Here is a 19027-nt window from a genome sequence, read left to right on the forward strand (position 1 = left end):
ATTGAAACTTTTTAAAAATTGTTTAATTGGCTGAATATGCATTTCGGTTGATATGTACTAGAAATGACAGCAATTTAATAACATTTGATTGTCTATTGATAAGTATTAATTTAGATTATTAAAATATCCATTTTCTCTGAAAAAAAAATTTTTGCACACAAAATTTTTTGTTTCAGAATCTGTACGGCCTTGATCCTCAATAATATATATGAAAAATAGGGCGACTTTTATTTAAAAACAACTTTATTGCCATCATCCTTAATTCTCTAATTATATCTGCCTCTTTTCCTACAATATGTTATCGCTAATTCCTTGCTAGTGATTGTTGAAGCTCCGGTGTTCTGGGTAAGGTAAAGGGCGTATTGACCACCCACTATATCCCGCAGGCGGCTTTAGATCTCATTTATTCCAGTCGCAATTTGCTTCTTCTGATGTTTATTGCAATTTCTCGTTAGCTCTGGATATTTATTCACCATTCACTAATTCATTATTTTTAGTACCTAGTTCTTTTTTAAACTTCCAGCTCCAAATCCCTTTGCACATATCAACCATCAAGCTGTGTACAAAAATAAGTTCCGTTTCATTGTGACTTAAAAAATCAAAATTCTTCTAATTCACATTCTCAAGCTGACACAGTGGTCAGATTCGAAGCAAATAAAGCTATTTCCATCTTATCGACTTCCAAATTGTCTGTTTAACTGCCACCTATTCAAATTTCAACTAATTTTATTGTCTATGAATAATCAAACATCCACTTACGCAGCCACTTTATTTAAATAGCCACAAAATATAGGCACTCTTACTATCTTACGATCATCTGAGTTCCCGTCTACAAGATACTCCACTTTAACGTAAACTACTGTTCAAGATAAGAGCCAGTACCGGACAAGTTCGGGAATTTCTATGCAGAATGCGTAACTTTGCAGCAAGTTGAATAATGAGTTGGGGCTTGCAACTGTGCTTAACAGCAATCAATTGAAAAATTGCTAAAAACTTTTGATAATTTCCTCGCAACTTGCAGCTTTAATATTTCTGGTGGCGATATACATCGAAAGTTCTATTGGTGTCTATGTATATCAGCTCAAAATTATTCTCTCAACAAGTCACTTAACAGATTTGCAGACTTTCAGATTTCATTGAGTAACGAAATTTCCCTAAACACACACAAAACTGAATTCATTGGACGAATTACTTCCCTGAAATGCTTTTCGCAATAAGAATAGTTCTTCATGCATTATTGCACATCATCACCTCCATAGAAATCAAACAACAAAGGCCAAGTTTAACTTTAAAATTTTATTATTCAAAATAACTAAACTATAAAACGTTTTAAATATACAGATTAAATATAGATTGCAAAAGTATTACAAATAATTCAAGGAAGGACCTTGCCAAAAATGCAAGGAAGCTTACAAATCTCCTAAAAAATTAATTAAACTGTATTTAAGCTAGACAGTGACTAATTTTAACAAAAAAAAATGTACAAATTGGTAACCACATTTGACTAAAAAAACTTAATTACATTATTTTTGAGTCGGCGGAAGCAAAAATTGGTGGGTCCAGTTATTAACTGTTTATGAGTTAGAAGAACGATGACGTTGAATAAATTAGGACGCTAATTGGTATGAAATGACACATTATTTCGCAAATACCAAACTGCTCTGTTTAAATTAAATTTTTGTTTGAAAAAGCGGGACGTTAATATTTCAAAAATCACAATTTTCGCTTTGTAAGTACCGAGTTCTGCAGATACTGCACGTAATAGAGCAATACACATTTGCTTGTACATTTGCAATATAAGGCAGTATATGCAGAATAGACTCTAAATAATTATTATCGAGATGGACGAAATGTACAAAGTATTTCATAGGTACTAAAGGCAGTGAGGGTGCGCGTTTACGTACAGTACTTATTTGTAAACGAAATAGTACGAAACATATTTTTAACAAAATGTACAGTTTTTACATCATTCAAATTACAATAGTTTAAAGTTTTATTAACTTACATCTAAAAGGTAACTTATGACAATTGCACAAAACATTTTTATTAACTAAAAATGTTTAAAAATCCATAGGAACACAACAACAAATATTTCTACAGGATTTCGAAGAAAGCAAACATCAGATAATTGTCAAGCTTCTATATCTTTTGAACATTCATTTTTGTCAAAGTTCTTGAACATTAATCTAAAATTAGCTTTCTAGATTATCCCCTTTCATAATCTATCTATGAAGAGTAGGAATTAGTTTTCTTCTTAAAATTTAATGTTAGACACGTGCTCTGGTTCTATTTGTGGTTAAGATGTGCAGTTAAAAATATCGGTTTAAATCGAGTTAGAAACTTACATTAGTGAATAGAGACAGCTATTGAAAGGAACACATAACTAGGTGTGGAATGAAGTCATACTAGGTGTTATTTGAGTCTTAAAATTGGGTTTTTATTTGAAACTCCTGAATGTCTACGGTCTTTTAAACGCATGGGAAACTTACATTTTTGATAGTTACAAGCTTTTACAACATGCCCGCATATCAAAGTGCATTTAATATACCTATCTAATTTAATTTACGGATAATTGTACTTTATTTTGTATAATCAGTTTTGTCCGCAATAATACTCTTTCGGCAGAAAGACTGATTAGTAGTTTGCAAGATTGGTATTCGGTCTTGAATATGAACCCGAAAATAATCCGAACAGAGTCAACATTTTACGTATTTCTGTACCGATTTTTTTTGAGCATGAACCATTTGATTAAATTACTCAGTGAATTATTGGGGTATTGATACCTAAAGTAATGAGGGAACTTGCCTCACTTTTGCCAAACGAACTTTTTCAAGTTAAGGAATTAAACTGTTGATGTGTCATTTTGTTACAAACACTGCTGGTGCTGAAGTAATCAAATAGTTTCTAGAAATGTAAGCATTTTTTAAAAATAATCATTCTATCTTTGATATTTTTCTGCTTGGGAAACGTGAAATTCTATCAAATTAACTTTAAGCCATTCTTCTCAATTAACACAACTACAGTCTTTAACGTTCTTGTGAAAGATTCGACCAATTAAATTTCACGTTACCAAACGAATAACGCCATTGGTGTAGAACAGTTGCTTTATGGGTAGAGCAGCAGCACCAAGCCCAAAACAAGCGATGCGCGGAAATATCAGATAAAAAAAACTAAAATGCCGCATACAACGCCTTGCCTACAATGTATTGCTTTTCACCTTATTTGATGACCGGCATTAGATAAAACTTTAAGGAAATTCCTATTTTACTTTTGTAGAGAGTTATGCAACCTAGTTGATTTGTATGATTGATTGGTTGGGTGGTTGCAGTGTTTTTCGTGCAATTGATGTGGGCATTTATTAGGGGGGTTATGTGATAAAGTTCCTTTATATTCACTTAAAATATTAGTGAGCGAGATCGTTTCACGTTTTTTATAACGAGTTCATTTGCATACATAAGATGGAGTTTTTCAATCCTTCAGTTAGTTCTTTTTTTTTGTTGAACGTTTTGTGTTTTTTTGGAGTGCTTCAAATTGTAGATATTTTAAATTTATGAAAGTTCATTTTTAAGATCATTTAAACATGACTTATAGAGTGATATCTCTTTTGCATCAAGGCCCCCGAGTTATATTTGTGAGTCTAAAGGAACACTAACGCTTTAGGAAGATGAATAGAAGGAATAGAAATTTTTGGAAGAAATAGTTAAAGGAAAGAACAAGAAAATGTTGCGCAAATTTCGGTTCCTTCCATTTTTATATTTTACTGCTTTGTACGTTTTATCAATTATTTTTGTAAGCATACATTTTACATGTCGCCAAAATATTTCTCAATTTAAACATAGGTATGTTAATAAATGCGGAAAAATATATTGTCTCAAAAAATCAGCTTAAGTTTTAAGTGAAAGTGCGTTTCTGAGCAATAGAAAGTCAAAAGAAACGAACAACTATTTGAGTTATTAAACCGCATTAATATTTAAGGAGTTTTTTCGTTTACTATTACTTTTCTATCTTTAAGAAATATTAAACATCACTAGTAGAAGTGAAAAAATATTTAGCAAACATGCAGGCGAAACAGAACGCTGAAGAAGAGCAAAACATATTAATGAAGTGAAGAACAAAAATAGTGTAAGAGTAAATAGATTACAAAAGTAGGAAGATAGAACAAATTAGTACTTTAAAAGCTCAGGCTGAGTGAACCGGTGACAAATTTTCTAAGAAGCTGACTTTCTGAAGTACTTCAAATTGAATAGATTTTGAATTTATAAAAATTTGACCTTTAAGATCATTTAGACATAATTTATAGTAGCACGTTTAGTAATAACTTCTTTGCATCGAGGCCCTTGGGTTATGTCAATGAATCTAAAGGAAAACTTTTAGAATAAAAGAATAGAAACAATATAAAATTAAATATTGTTGAAAGAAATAGTGGAAGGAAAGAACAAGAAAATGTTGCGCAAAAGTCTATTCAATTTTTATGTTTTACTGAAATTCAATTATTTGTGTGGCATATGCGTTGAATCGCACATTATACATGCCACCATAATATTGCAAATTATTTCTGAACTTGCATTTCAAGAATTGCAGAACAAAATAATGTGTCAATAATTAATCTTTAGTTTGAAATAAAAGTGCGTTTCTGAGAAGGTATATGAAAAGAGTTGTAATAGGACTAGTAGTACTCTCCCATCTCTTTTGAAAGTGAAAGGAGCATTTACCCAACATTCAGGCTGAAACGCAGAAAAACAGATAAATGAAGTGAAAGAAGGATTGAAGGCGTGTAAGAGTAAAAACAGTGTAAAAGAGGAAGACAGCTCAAATTAATACGTTCGACTCATTTAAAGCGGCCTACTGAATGATAAGGTGAAAAATCATTAAATAACTGACTATATTTTAACACAAACAATACAATGTTTATACACTTGTAAATTTGTAAGGCTGTCTACTTGATCTTAGTGGTTTTCCCCTAATTTTGCCTCTGGGCAGAAAGTAGGAAAATATATTACAAAACCCAATCCACTTTGCAACGACGACTGCAAATATAAAAGTTGAATTGAAAATTTCAAATTTAACTACCAGAACCATGCCTGCAGTCTAGTCATAACTGCAATTCTTATCATAGATATAATAGAAACATTGATAGAATAGAATAAGTCTTGGCATTTGGAATAAATTCTCACTCTGGCTGGCTATATATGCGCTTTCAGCAAAATCAAACGGGAAAAATAATTGTTTCGAGCCTCACAGGCCATTAACGAGACAACAAACTGGCCGATAAAACTGAAATACTGCAACCCATAACGAGAAGTCAGGTTGGCCCACGCGACGATACTTGAGGCACTCCCATATAGTATTTATGATATTTTGATTTACGGTGTTATCATCGTTAGATGCTTTTATTACTCGATACTATGGATCCCCTCAGGGATGATACTATCAAGATTTTCTAAGCACCATTTGGTAACTTCATAATGGATACTACTTTCCAAGATGAACCAGATTATCAGTGGATCGTCACTCATGGAGTTTTCTAATTGTAATGTAGCTAATATTCAGTTTTTCACACATCTATCTTCACTGAAGTGAAAGTCAATCTCGGGGCATTACAAGAAATGTTTCAGAAACTTCTTCACATTGATCAAAGTATTTTTTAAGAATCTTTATAAACATAAGAAACGCAAAATTCGAAAATGCTAAAGAAGAGTACGCCATTGATTCAGATGATGATTACATGAAGCCAAGGACACAAGATAAGCAAGAGTCAACGCTACATTAATTCACGTGTGTTTTAAATTGTTAATTAACATCAAGCGTAAAAATATACTCATACCCAATATAAGTATGGGAATAAATATCTAATACCCTGATAAATACACGTGCTGATAACTGAAATCGGTGCCGCACGATATTGAAAGTAGTGCTACCCTTGACTTTGATTTTATCTCAACAGTATTGGGATCTATCAACACACGAAAAAAACGGCAACAAACGAAAATTATGTAATATGAATGGCAAAAATGCGATCGACTCGATTTTTTACTATATGTTGACCTTTGCCTCTAATTAATAGTTCGCCCAGTAGACATACTTTCGTGGTAATCATTCACGTTCAGACATTATTTATTGTGTTATAATGTTATTAATAAACTCCATTTTAGATGAGCATGCAGATAGTAGTTATTTTCCTGTAATACGATTATATTCAGTAGATGTGCCAGCAGTATTAATCAAAATTCCAATACTACTACGATATGAAGTAACGCCTTTCATTTTTTTTACCTTGGATTTGCTTGCAATTTCCTATACTTGTTAATTATATATTAATTTCTATTCGAGTAAAACACTCCTTCACATATTCGGTATTCCGTGTTTCTAATACCTGTGATTAGATCGTTTCTTGCATTTTTACCTTTATTTTCAATTATCCACTACAAGCTTGTATCAGCTTTTATCACATTGCAATAGACGAATTAATTTACCAAGAGAAAATTATAAATCTGGTGTTAAACAAGAATTACACAAAGGTTTAAAACGCGTTTTCCATAAATTAGTTAATTTGAAAAATAAGTTGGATAGAAAAACAGAAATAGTCTAGATCTTTGGATTAAAAGCGGACTTTTTAAACTAGATGGCGGCAGTATAACTTTTATATTCTTATATGATGATCTCTATTTGCGAGTAATTCAGTACGTATTTGCACAACTTTGTGTTTTTTCATTAATTGTTTCAGAAACGAAAATGACAAATGAAAAAAACGAATGTATCTCTAAACGTATTTTAAGATGTTTTCTTTGCAACAGTAAACGTTTCGATATGGGTATCAGTATGTACTAGATGAAGAGCCTCTCTTCAATTTATTTCATTTTAATAAAAAAAAATTGCTTGAATCACTTTTTTAGTGAAAGATTAAATATAATCACAAACAACTTACTTCGTGTATTTGGACAAATGAAGACACTTGCGACAAATAAAGAAACAATGGTTTATATTTATCAATAAGCTTAGATTAAAAGAAGAGAAGCAATTGCAGGAAATGAAGAAATACAGAAACAGAAACAGTGCGTCTGTTTCAAACATAAAAGTATAAGTATAAGAAGATATTGAAAGCAAAAGTATGAGAGGATAAAATGTGGCAACGAATAGAGACTAAAAGAAAATTATTCAAAAATTAACGTGTTCATTTTATTAAAGTACTGAAAACTTCTAAAGCCAAGGCGACAAGAAGAATACAGAATATATTAACAAAGTATGAAAATGAATCGATGATCTAGAATAGCCATAAAAAATTAATGAAACGTAGAAGAATGAATCGAGAAACATACAGAACTTAATGTGTTCAAGTTACTTAAATCTGCAACTTAATGATGTTAAAATCTTGAATCACAAAAATGAACAGAAAAATACAGAACACAGGTGCAAAGCTGATAGTAAAAAGAGAGTAAGATACAATTTACATCAAAAAAATTGTTAGAAATTACACTAAATACATATAAGCTTAATGTTATGGGCATGTATATGAATATTAAAAAGACTGGCATAGCATTTGTAAAACCATAAACTAAAATGCATGATAGGAAAACTGATTTCGTGAAACAAAGATGTTAGTTGAACTAGTACAGGGGAAAAACATTTTGAGTATATATCTAACCGTAGAATAACATTTACAAAACGTACTGCAGAAATAAGAATAAAGCATCAGGAAAGCACAAAAGAGAAACATACCATATTATTAGCCAGAAAATAATAAACTTAAAAAAATAATCCTACTCATGAATCAAATCAATCCTATACTTGGTTTTCCATATAGCTATAGAATAATAGATAGGTGCGTCAATGCGTTGTAGTCATTAGAAAAATATGCCATAAATGTAGAAAAAACACGTTAAGTAGCAAGTGTTATACTCGTTTGTTTAATGAATGAATCTGCTCATTCTTTTTTACATTAACGTAACACTCATCTAATTAGAAGCGTTTTAAGAATATACTGACTGATTGTTTTGCTCATCTTTAGTCACCGTTGTTGTTCAGAATCTTAATTGGTGTTAAGTAATTGGTTAGTGGAAGAGATTTTCAACTGTATGGACTATGTGTAACATTATCGCTCTAGCCAATACTTACTTACCGCCTGATGGAAAGTTGTTACGATTTTCAATCAGTTACAAATATCCCAAGACCGATAAGAAAAATCCCATGTTTAACAAAGAGCACTGATGCTGCAAGCACTATTTGAATAACTACCGTTACAAAATAATAAACGAAGCGAAAAGAGAACGAAATATCAGAAGAAGAGATACAAGGATAACAAATAAATTTTAATAATCCAATCAAGGCTACAGCTCAAATAAAATTCAACAGGTACTTAGCTTCTATGCCAACAATGGTGAAAAACACGACTCCATCACTGATTTAATAGCACTCCTCTGAAGATATCTATTTATCTTCTTTTAATGGTGCTTACTATACAAAGTCGGTTTTAAACAGGCAATCTTATTCATACAGCTCTCGTACAATTGACAATTGTATTCTTTTATGGATCTACAAGTGTTTAACTTCTTGTTAATAATTCTATTAGGCACGTGTTTTACCGGTAATTATTGGTAGTACTTATGTTGTTATGGTACTACTTGGGTAATTTGTGATGCTTTTGTTGGTGTCGAGAGTTTTAGAAATAATGATGTCTGCTAGCGGTTAACGCCGATACTTTATGACTGGAATTATTAGTAATATTTTGCACTTGAGGATTATTTTTGTTTCAATTAATTACTGTCAAGTAGTTAAGTGCAGTGAAGAAGTAGATGAAAGTGAAGGTTAATGTATTGGGTTTGGCAATAGTCAATGAAAATTTTTGTTAAATCTGTGGCAAATTGAAAGAGAATATTAGTTAACTATGGCGAAGGCAGGAAATGAGTAGTTGAAAGTACAGAAGGTAGTAAAGAAGTTTCGATGTAAAAATATTGGTTGGAGTACAAGAAAACAAGAACAATAAGTTGCAAGTTTAGGAAGCAAAAGGTCAGGTCACTTTAAAATCAACAGAACTGTACAAGCGGAAAAAGAGCCAGATCAGGATCGGATATACAAAAGTATTAAGTTAATAGACGAAGTGAAGTGGTTAAGAGACGCAGAAATAGAAGACATTTCGTAAACAGAAAGAGGAAAAATAAGTTTTTTTAAAAACAACTTTTCATGCAAATTACCTGAGCAAGTTGGTTAACTTTAATTTAAAAATGCAAATTATCAGCGTTACATAAAATTTCGTATCCAAATTAATGTTTGGTTTTTGAAGTTTTCAAGAACAGAAGGTAGTAAGTTAGTTTTGAAGTAGAAACGTTACTTGCGGTAGAAGAAAACAGGATACACAATGAGTTGAAAAATTAGGAAGCAGAAGCATCTTTTTTACATACATCCAAGAGAAATATAGTGGCGGTAAAAAAGAGAGCAGTAAATTACCGGATCAAGACCGGAAAGAGAAAAACTTTGCGTCAGTAAAATAAGTGAAAATGTGAAGATGGAAATACAAAATGTGTAAAAGCGATAGAATATATTTCGTAAAACAGATATCGAGAAATAGATAAGATTTAATATAGATACTAAGGGCAGGGTAAAATGTTAGATTTAAAAATGAAGACGAAATAGAGAACAGAAGTCCAGAATAACAGGCATAGACAAGAAAAAATGTTGATTGGGAAATAGGCAGACGTAAAACATGGATATTGGAAGAACATAAAATGTCTCTTAAAACCTTTAGAAAGTCTGGGCGCACATATAAAGCGAATTATGATTTGACTGCCAAAGGCAATAAATGATCACGAGGTAAAGTAAAGGAAAAAAGGTATAATATGCTAAATAATGGCCCAATGCATGTAGAGAGCAAAGCTTCCTGGCCAAAAAAAAAATGAAAAATTAAATAGGCTATTAGTTAGCTAAAGTGAATATGGCGAAAATAACGCTGACGCAGAGTAAAATGATGCCTAAACAATGTCTTCGTGCTATAGAAGAAGAAAATTGCTGCAGGAAAGATGAAGATAAACAGTGCGCACAAAACTAGCCAGATTGTTAAGAAATATCAAAGCACGAAATCAAAAGGAACGGAATGATTGATTAGTTTTGAATTAATTTCATTGAACATGAGATAACACCAATAGTTCCTCATTAATTGTGCGGTACTGAAACCCATTCAATGTTGTGGCGGTATGCGCGTATTGTTATTCCAATTGCGGCCGATGGCTAAAAGCATCATCAGTCGTGTTAGAAAAGGCGTACCACAACGAGCAGTAACTAGAGGTCATACGTCAAACTGGAACCCGGTACTGGGTGCCCGCAGAACCCGATCTGGTCTAGCGACGGGCCAGGAAGTGGGTGGTACCGTGGCGTAACTGCTTATTGCCCTTTGGGTACTACTGATCTATGCCGTCGTAATCAAAGTTTCGATGAACGGTTCTAGAGAGTACCCAGGCAAATTCACCTTTAGGTTCTCTTCTAAAATCTGTTTTAATTGAATCAAAAAATATAGGGAGAAAGACAAATTCCCAAGAGAATTCAAAACTGCAAGACAAACAATAAAAGTTCTTTAACTGATATATTTTTAATTGAAATGGCAGGATAATTTTCATAACATTCTGCAGCTCATTTTGTGCTTGACCGGAGAGTAGAGTGACCATGTAGATGAACAGTCTTGCGATCGGCTGACTTTAAATAAACCCAACGCAAATAAGCAGTTGGAAAAGAAACATTTTCTATAAAGCTATAAACTACCTGAGCAAATCGGTTAACTGTTACTTGGATGAGAAAATTATAATCGTTGCATAAAGGTGACATCAAGTTACCAACGCAAATGAGAGTGGATGTTTATTTTTGTAGCTCTTGCAGATTTAGCTGATTAAATATCGAAGTCAGTTTTAAGAAAATAACTAGAATTTGGAAATTGTCATAAACGAACAAATTTGATAAATATGATTTGAAATAAGTAAAAGCGATACTCATAATAGGACTGATAACAATGAGATGACTTTAGTGGTGGCAAAAAACGCATGAATGTTCAAAGAATAAGATGCATGAAAATGAAACGCTGAAGATAGGAGAAGGAAATTGCCTGATCAGGCTTCAAAAGAAAGAGAACATAGATAAATCGAAAGAAATGAGCAAATAATGGATATAGATGAAGAACTAGAATTCATTTGATAAACTGAAGAAAAATATTTTATAAGGGTAATGAAGAATTAATAGAGATAAAAGTAATTGTAAGGAAGCAAGAACTTTTTCTATGACACTAACTGAACAACTTCAATATGCAAATTATCATCGTTACATAAAATTTCCCATCTAAATGAATGGTTCATTTTTCAGCTTTTCGAAATAAGATTAAATATTAGCCATCACTAGCAAGTCCAGATATGTTAATTCGTGCTGGAAACATCTGAATCTATAGATCCATCTAATGCTAAACCCCACTCGTATTTTAATCGAGTAATTAAAAAAAACTAAATACTTGTATGACTTGAAACCATTGTAGGCTCAATATTCATGCAACAAAGCCAAAACATTTGATTAATGAATATCAGTGTATGACCTACTTTTTTCTGCCCATACAGTGAAATTCAGAACAATACGAGTATTTTATTAAACAGATTTAGTAGTCGGGAGTAGGCCAATTACCAGCAGATATTTCATAATCCTTCTTGCTGAATTAATGGTTGCATGGACAGGTACATCAGCGCTTTATAAACAACATCAATAATGAAAACTATTGTACTCGTTTTCATTCACATAATGAGATATTTTTCAGCTCTATTATTTAGGAGTTATCAGGTGTACTACTTAAAAATTATCGGTAGCTTCTATAAACGCTTGTTTGCTATTCAAAAATTTTCCTTTTGTTTAATTGCTTATTTCACCAAAAACATCGTTAATATGTTGGAAAGATCTCTCTTCTTCGCTAAATGGCTTTACGTTCTGAAGCGTAGAAATGGCTAATTTATATCAACACAATTTCTCCACATTCTCATTAAATGTTGCACTAGATGAAATGGCCGATTGAATCTTCTACAATCTAAGGAGTAAAAATCCAAAAAATTTCCATTATAGCCCATAAAATCCGATCAATTCAGTTAGGAAGTAAATAATCGATCCAAAACGCCTTATTAGGCTCAACAAATGCACAGCGAACGATTTACTTAATTAAAAGTACTAAAGTAATGAAACATGAGGAGCGTTTTTCCAGAATGTAATTGACAATTTATAGGCTGCATGTATACAATTGGATCTGAGAAATTCTAGTATCGGTTGCGAGATAATTGCCACTGATTTTGTTTGGTAAATTTGAAGAAATTATGCAAATTAATAAAGTCTTTAATGGTGGTCCAAGTACATAACAATGTGGAAAAACTTTTGTATACGCATAGAATTCGTTAACGTAACTGTATCATCATCAAAGAATATCAACTTGTATAGTATTTGAAGATTTTGAAACCCAGATTACAGACTTCCGCCCAACCCTATCGAGATGTATGTAACAGGCCGCCGCCGATAACATAAAGTAAACGGTCCATTTGCAAAGGTTTTACTTATTTTAGCAAATCGATTTATTAAAAATTACTTTCCACTTATTTTACGCTTGATCGAATCACTTTCATCTTACCTGCAGCCTTTTTGCGTGTCTACAATTCATCTTTTTTGTGTTTTCAGTCGTCTTGTGCTATTGCAAGTTCTATGAAGTCAACCGCGATGGAACAAAATTCCTTTATTGCATATTTTGTTCAGATTGCATTATAGTCGTTTTTTTCTGCTCTATGGAAGCAGGAAGATTTGCAACGACAGGAGAAAGTTGGCAAAAACCATATAAATGTAGGAATGTTGGTATAATTTCCGTGCCAATTAAGAGCAAAATAAGATGACCAAAACCTAATTGTAGCATTTGCCTATTTAATTGATGCAGGTGTCTGTCAATTATTTGTTTTGCAGATGGAAAGTGATTCTTCTGATGGAAAGTGATAGTGTTTGTGGTTACATATTTTTATTTCTGATCTACTTTTTGTTTAATAAGTTTTTGTCGCTCGAGATTATGCCAAGATTTTTCGTTTCTACTGTTTTGGTATTTTGGTTCAATTGTATAAAACGCTTTCACATTTTATTCTTTGTAATATATGGTTCTCTGACGATAACGTCCAATTTCCGGTGAGATTTCGATAAGAACCAATTTTAATTAAAATTACAATTAAAATTGTAATCGGCAAACTCAACTGAGTACGTACATTGGCAGATTAGTATTAAAGGAAATTGGAATTATAATGTAGATGGAAATTATTATTTATGAAGTTGGGCTAATAAATTTATATTTGTATAAACACTTGCTGGAAAATTAGCTTCAAAGAGATCTTACCGCAGTACATTGCTTTTCAAATTATAATGCACAAGGAAGTAACAGCTTGATTCATTTGACCGTCATTGGTCCAATAGCCAAATTTGCGTAACGTATTTAATTAAAAGTGGATTAAATTTAAGTTCAACAATCAATTGGTTTCTTATTTGTAAATTTGACCAAGTTGCTCAATTCTTCAATTCTCGTTTATTGCAACTTAAAATTTAGGTAATTTTCGTCCTTGTTTCAAGCAATTCAATAAATGAATCTAATTTAAATCGCTGTAAGACACCAGTTTTTAGTGCAAATCGACGAACTTTGATATAAATTTGAAAAGGAATGTTTAAAATTTCTTGAAATTACTGTAAATTTGCAGCTTCAAAGGGCAAATTGCTTTAATTAACTAGTTTAGTGCAATCTCGAAACACTTAACATTGCAAATTTCCTGGTCAAAGGTCTAGCGTGGAATGCAGCAGAAGTCAATAGTTTTGTAATTGAGACGGCTGCGCCCAATAAATCAGTAAAACCAAATTAATTGAATAATTGACGATATGTTTAATTTTCGAATAATATCGATATAGGCGAGAATGAAAATTACGGTTGAGTTGTTGGGTTATCGTGCGATCACACCAATGAAAAGTAGGTTAATTAAAGCATTATTTTATATTGGAATGCGCAAAAAGCATCAGTAAGCATTTCGGCGAATTTAAGTATCATTAGTCAAGTGTATCGACTATCAGAAAATAATTATAGTAAATTAGTTTTGCGTAAAAGATCACTTATCGCCGTAATTACACTTTTGAAGCGAGGAGTCTTGCTTTATGTTGCGGAGACAAAAACCATTTCTGTTTCAATTATTTCGTCAAAATAAAAAAAAATTAATTAAAAAAATCTTCCACTGGAATGTATGTGAAAATTTCCATTTTAGTGGCTACTTAGCATTTTGGATGATACCATCCGAAAAGCATTCCAATAAAGTACTCGAATTGCTTAAGAACAATCGCCCCTGTAAAATCGTACAGAAATACGTTGTTTAACTTAAAGTAGGTGTTTTGGCATTTACCTTAAAAGGGAAGTACTAAAAATAGACCGTGCATACAAGGCTAATGAAATGTCACAAAAATTAACCGGTATTCTTCGTTTGGTAAAGATGATTTAGGTCATTAAAAAAGACACAATTGGTGAGAGCCTCGAGAGCATTTTGACCAATTTATACGCCGCGCTCATCGAATAGTGTAAGTCCTTGAAAATAAAGTTTAATCATTCAGTACTAAACTAACCGATTTTCTTTCGAACACGTTTTTATGCTCGAGGCAATTCAAACTATCACAATAATTCGTTATGGAACAACGCAGCAGAAAGGTTCTTGGCGCATGTGGAATAATCGATAAAAGAACCAAATTTTGAAACCCTATCACAGTCGGTAAGTCTACGTTAATCATGTATTACCCCCATTGTTGTTGTTGTTGCTATCCTCGTCGTCCTGCTTCTTCACGTCTTCACTTTTCATTGTGACGTCTTCGTCTTTGTGCGACACATCCGAACTTGTCGAGGACCTGGATGAATAGTTGTCTTTATCCGAAAAATATGACGAGTCCCTTTTCATTTCCTCGGAAGGAATTATGGATTTTTCCGTCTCGTGGGTTTTGCTAGACTCGAAAAGTTTGGAGGGTAAGGACAGGGGAAAGTTGGGCAAGTTTCCGCCAGGCTTTAAATGCTGGAGAAGTCTTCCATCGGTAACCTTCCCCATAAACGACCGGATTTCTTCGAAATATGACTCCTCGCTCATATTTCTGCTGAAGTTCCTTCGCTGAAGATTCCTCTCGTCCAAAATAGTTGGCCCATCAGCTTCGTGCTTTTTCAGGTGACGATCCAAATTTGTCTGCTGTCCAAAACACCTCTCACATAACGGACACTTGAATGGCTTTTCCTTATTATGTATATTCCTCACATGCCTCTGTAGGTTACTGGATATACTAAAGCTCCTTTCGCAGTATCTACATTTGTATGGTTGTTCTCCAGTGTGCGTTCGTAAGTGTCTCGTTAAATTCGCGCTTCGAGGAAACACTTTTCCACAAAACTTACAAGCATATCGGTCTTTTGGTTTTCCGCTAGCTGGGTCAAACACTTTCGGCGTGGACGGTGCATTTGGAGCATTTCTTAACATATCAAAAGGAACATTATTTACAGGAGGACTAAGTATGTTTGGACTTAGAAACGGGTATCGTTGTGGATAACCAGATGATGGTGCATAAGGTAACGATAATCTAGGCACTTTGTCTCCGCCCTGAGCTCGATACATCGCTTCAAGCATCATAGGATGGATGGGCTGAGGTGGAAATAACATGCCAGGGTATGCGGGCAGTTGCGGCGAAAACGGAGGCTTAGGAATATTAGGTGTAGGTGGCGAGGAACGGTCTTCAACTATAACTTCCTCTTTTTCGCTTGATGTGCTCGGCGTTGGCGATATGATGTTTCGGTTTTCATCTTCAACCTGCAACCAAGGAACCGGCAATGTAGCTATCAATTCATGTTTTAACGGAATTGGGCAATTTACCTGCCGCCTCATTATTATTAAGCTGAGCTTTTTATGTTCCACCCTTAAATCAAGGGGCTGTTCTTCACCCTGGTGCTCATTGGGTCGCCCTGCCGGACTCATGTGTGGACCGGGCGATGATCTGCTGGTGTTTCTACTGAGATCAAATGGTGCCTCTTCAGGTGGTGGCACCCTCACCTGCAAGAAAAATAGTTAGTTGTAAACATACAATACATTTCGAAATATTTACTGTTGAATTCACGTGTGGAATTCGGTTTGTTCTGTTTCGCGTCTTTTTTATTAATGTGCTTTAATTGAGTTTTATTTGCTCATTTCGATTATCGACAAAAGTGTGGAAAATAGGATCGCCTGAACATACATTGTCGCGCATATATGGATAGGAAACTTTTCTTAATTGTGACTCAATATATATTCCTTGTGGATTAAAACGTTTTTTTTTTCTGAAGGAATCAAACGTTCTAGAGTTTAATAGTTTTTAATAAGTTGAGTATAAAAATCTCACTTAAATACAGCGTTACCAATCTTTCGCTTTTCTTAGGTCTCAACACCATGTGAAATCTTCTGTTTATAGTAAACTTCTAATTTTGTACTCTCTTTGCCACTGTATGTTTTTGAGGATTTTTGGGCCTTGCCTTCATCGCGCCACTGAATAAATTGCTTCACTATTCTATATAAGAAGGGATCTCAAATATTGAAAAAACAGGATAAAGAATTTGGCTTGAAGATTCAACTTAAGTGATAAATTGGGCATATCTGAAAGGAAGAGCTTCTTGCAGTCTTCACTCAGTGATCGGTTTAGGCATTGTAAAAAAGCGGATGTATTAAATGGTTTGAATATTCATCGATCGAGTTCAGTTTTTGTCATTTGTTGCGCTATTATTCGGTTAGTACATTTTTGATGGTGATTGAATTGTTATGCAAAATCGCTTACCGATAATGGATAAACGGCTGCCTGTTTAGGTGATGAATGGCCGCTTTGTGCCACCAGCATTTTCCTTGGTGATGAATCCTTCTCTCTCATGATGGTAGGTGGCGGAAGGAGGTAAGGACGGCAACGAGGTAGCCAGGCAGGGTGCAAAAAGCTAAGAGCCGCGTCCGCCGTTGACATCGGGGGACCGCCCAAGAACCTCAGAAACTGCAAAAAAATGGCTCATTACTATACAAGTCAGCGCAGTGGAAGGAAAGTTTTTTCATTCATCTCGCACTTATTAATCTCATCTTCCTCTAATGAAATTTTGTCTAATAAATTACACACATTCTCATGCACTTTAGGTCTTAACGATCCACCTAATGATGATGACAATAACGTCTTGCCAAAACAAAAAAAACGAACAAAACCGTATCGCTAATGATGTGACTTTATTATCTAGTTAGGCAGCATAAACAACCTTAATACTCACGCTTTATATGTGAGTGAATATGACAAAAACTCAAAGTGTATTTCAAAAGCATATTAAGAAGTCATTAACAGTGTCAGGTAGTTTCGAATCATCCGTTATGCCCATTTATAACACCATCCCGTCTTTTTTGACAGGAATGATTTATTAACTGCTGCTGGAATGAGTGTCAGGAATTTTATAATCAGATCAGCTAATTAAAATTGTTTTCAGTTTCATTGTAATATAAAATCCCGAAAGAGCTATGTGGGGATCAATGACAATTTAACGGCTTTAAAACATTTATTAGTACTAAACCATTAAGGGGCATGAAGCATTTAAAACATTGTCATCTTCCCGGAATATAATTTTGCATACTTTTTCAGTAATTATGCATGTACTTAACTAAGACCGCAAGTAAGCTCCATATCTCTCTAAACAAGGAAATTAATCTGCCAATAAAAATCGGAAACGAGAACTAGAAATAGTTGTCTGAAAGTGTTGTACGACTGTCAAGAATACTAGCCTACGTAATTATTTATTCTAAAGCGAAGATTTGTATCTGTGGTGTAAAATGCTCGACAAAGAAGTAAAACTGGATTGTAGACATGGTATTCGTGTCTACTGAATTAAATTCTAAGTAAATTTCTACTTCCTTATGTTCAAATTAAAAGGAAAAACTCTACCGGAGCAGTAATCAAATACGTCCAGCACGCGCGATAGGTGATTTATGTAAGTGAAGGCGAACGAATAAAGAATATATTGCTTGCAGGCAAATTTATTTAATTTATAAACAAAGACTAATGGCGCAAATAAATAATTTCGTAAATTCAAGCACTCCTTCAGAAATTCACAATTCCTAAGCTCATGCAAACAAGGGGCTGCAATTTTAAGATGCTTGTCGAAGAAATACTAAAGAAAAATTGCATCAAAATGCGATTAAATCGAGCCGCCCACTGATTCTCTGCAATTTCGTAAACCAATACTTAAAAGTAAAATTAGTTATTCTTTTAAAATTCATAACTCACAAAACTGGTTCAACAAAAAATGTGAAATTGTAAACCGCTGGTTAAATTACTGTAGCATTCAATTCAGGCATTCGATGGACACTTCAGGGGTTTGTTCAAAAATCCATAACTTCCAAATTCGTAAACGTAAAGGGCTGACATTTTAGACCTTGGTAGATGAAGGTTTGGGTAATAAGTGCACAAAGTTGCAATTAATTCAAGTAGCTCATTGACTTTCTGGGATTTTTTAAATCAATGGCTAAAAGTATATTTATGTAAATTTAGGCATTCTTCGAAAATTTTGAATTTTCAAACTTGTTCAAAAAAAGGGACTGCATTTTGAGATGTAAGTAGAATATATCCTAGGCGAAAAGTGTGTACAGTTGCAACTAATTCCAATAATCAACTGATTTTTAAGAATTTCCTAAACCGCTGGTTAAATTAATGTTTTAATCAATTCAGCCATTCGTTCAAAAATTTTAAACTCTAAACAAAGGACTGAAATTCTTGATGTTGGTCAGAAAAACCTTCCTCACAAGTGCACAGATTTGCAATTTCAGGAAACTCACCGATTTTCTGGAAGGTTTTAAACCGCTGGTTAAATTAGTGTTTCATTCAAGTTAGGCATTCGTTAAAAAATTCATAATTAACAAACTCGTAAAACTAGAATCTTGAAATTTTATACTTTAGTAGCAGATGCCCCAACTGACAAAAGGGCCAAGTCCAAATAAATTCCATG

At 33.5% G+C, this 19027-nt stretch overlaps 1 protein-coding gene across 1 annotated transcript in view; it reads right to left on the reverse strand.

Moving 5' to 3' along the window:
- Positions 1-3519: 3519 nt before the first annotated feature.
- The window catches only part of LOC109536958 (transcription factor hamlet), a 64659-nt gene continuing 49151 nt past the window's right edge, over positions 3520-19027 (reverse strand). Inside the window, exons 2-4 of the mRNA XM_019903448.2 lie at positions 16837-17040; positions 15906-16082; positions 3520-15842 (exon numbers count right to left, since the gene is read on the reverse strand). Of these exons, the coding sequence (XP_019759007.1) occupies positions 14787-15842; positions 15906-16082; positions 16837-17013 (1410 nt within the window). The 5' untranslated portion in view covers positions 17014-17040 and the 3' untranslated portion in view covers positions 3520-14786. The remainder of the gene's footprint in view (positions 15843-15905; positions 16083-16836; positions 17041-19027) is intronic.

This window comes from Dendroctonus ponderosae, unplaced genomic scaffold, assembly GCF_020466585.1.
Source record: "Dendroctonus ponderosae isolate FM_Combo_2020 unplaced genomic scaffold, Dpon_F_20191213v2 Dpon_F_20191213_2, whole genome shotgun sequence".
NCBI classification, from domain to species: domain Eukaryota; kingdom Metazoa; phylum Arthropoda; class Insecta; order Coleoptera; family Curculionidae; genus Dendroctonus; species Dendroctonus ponderosae.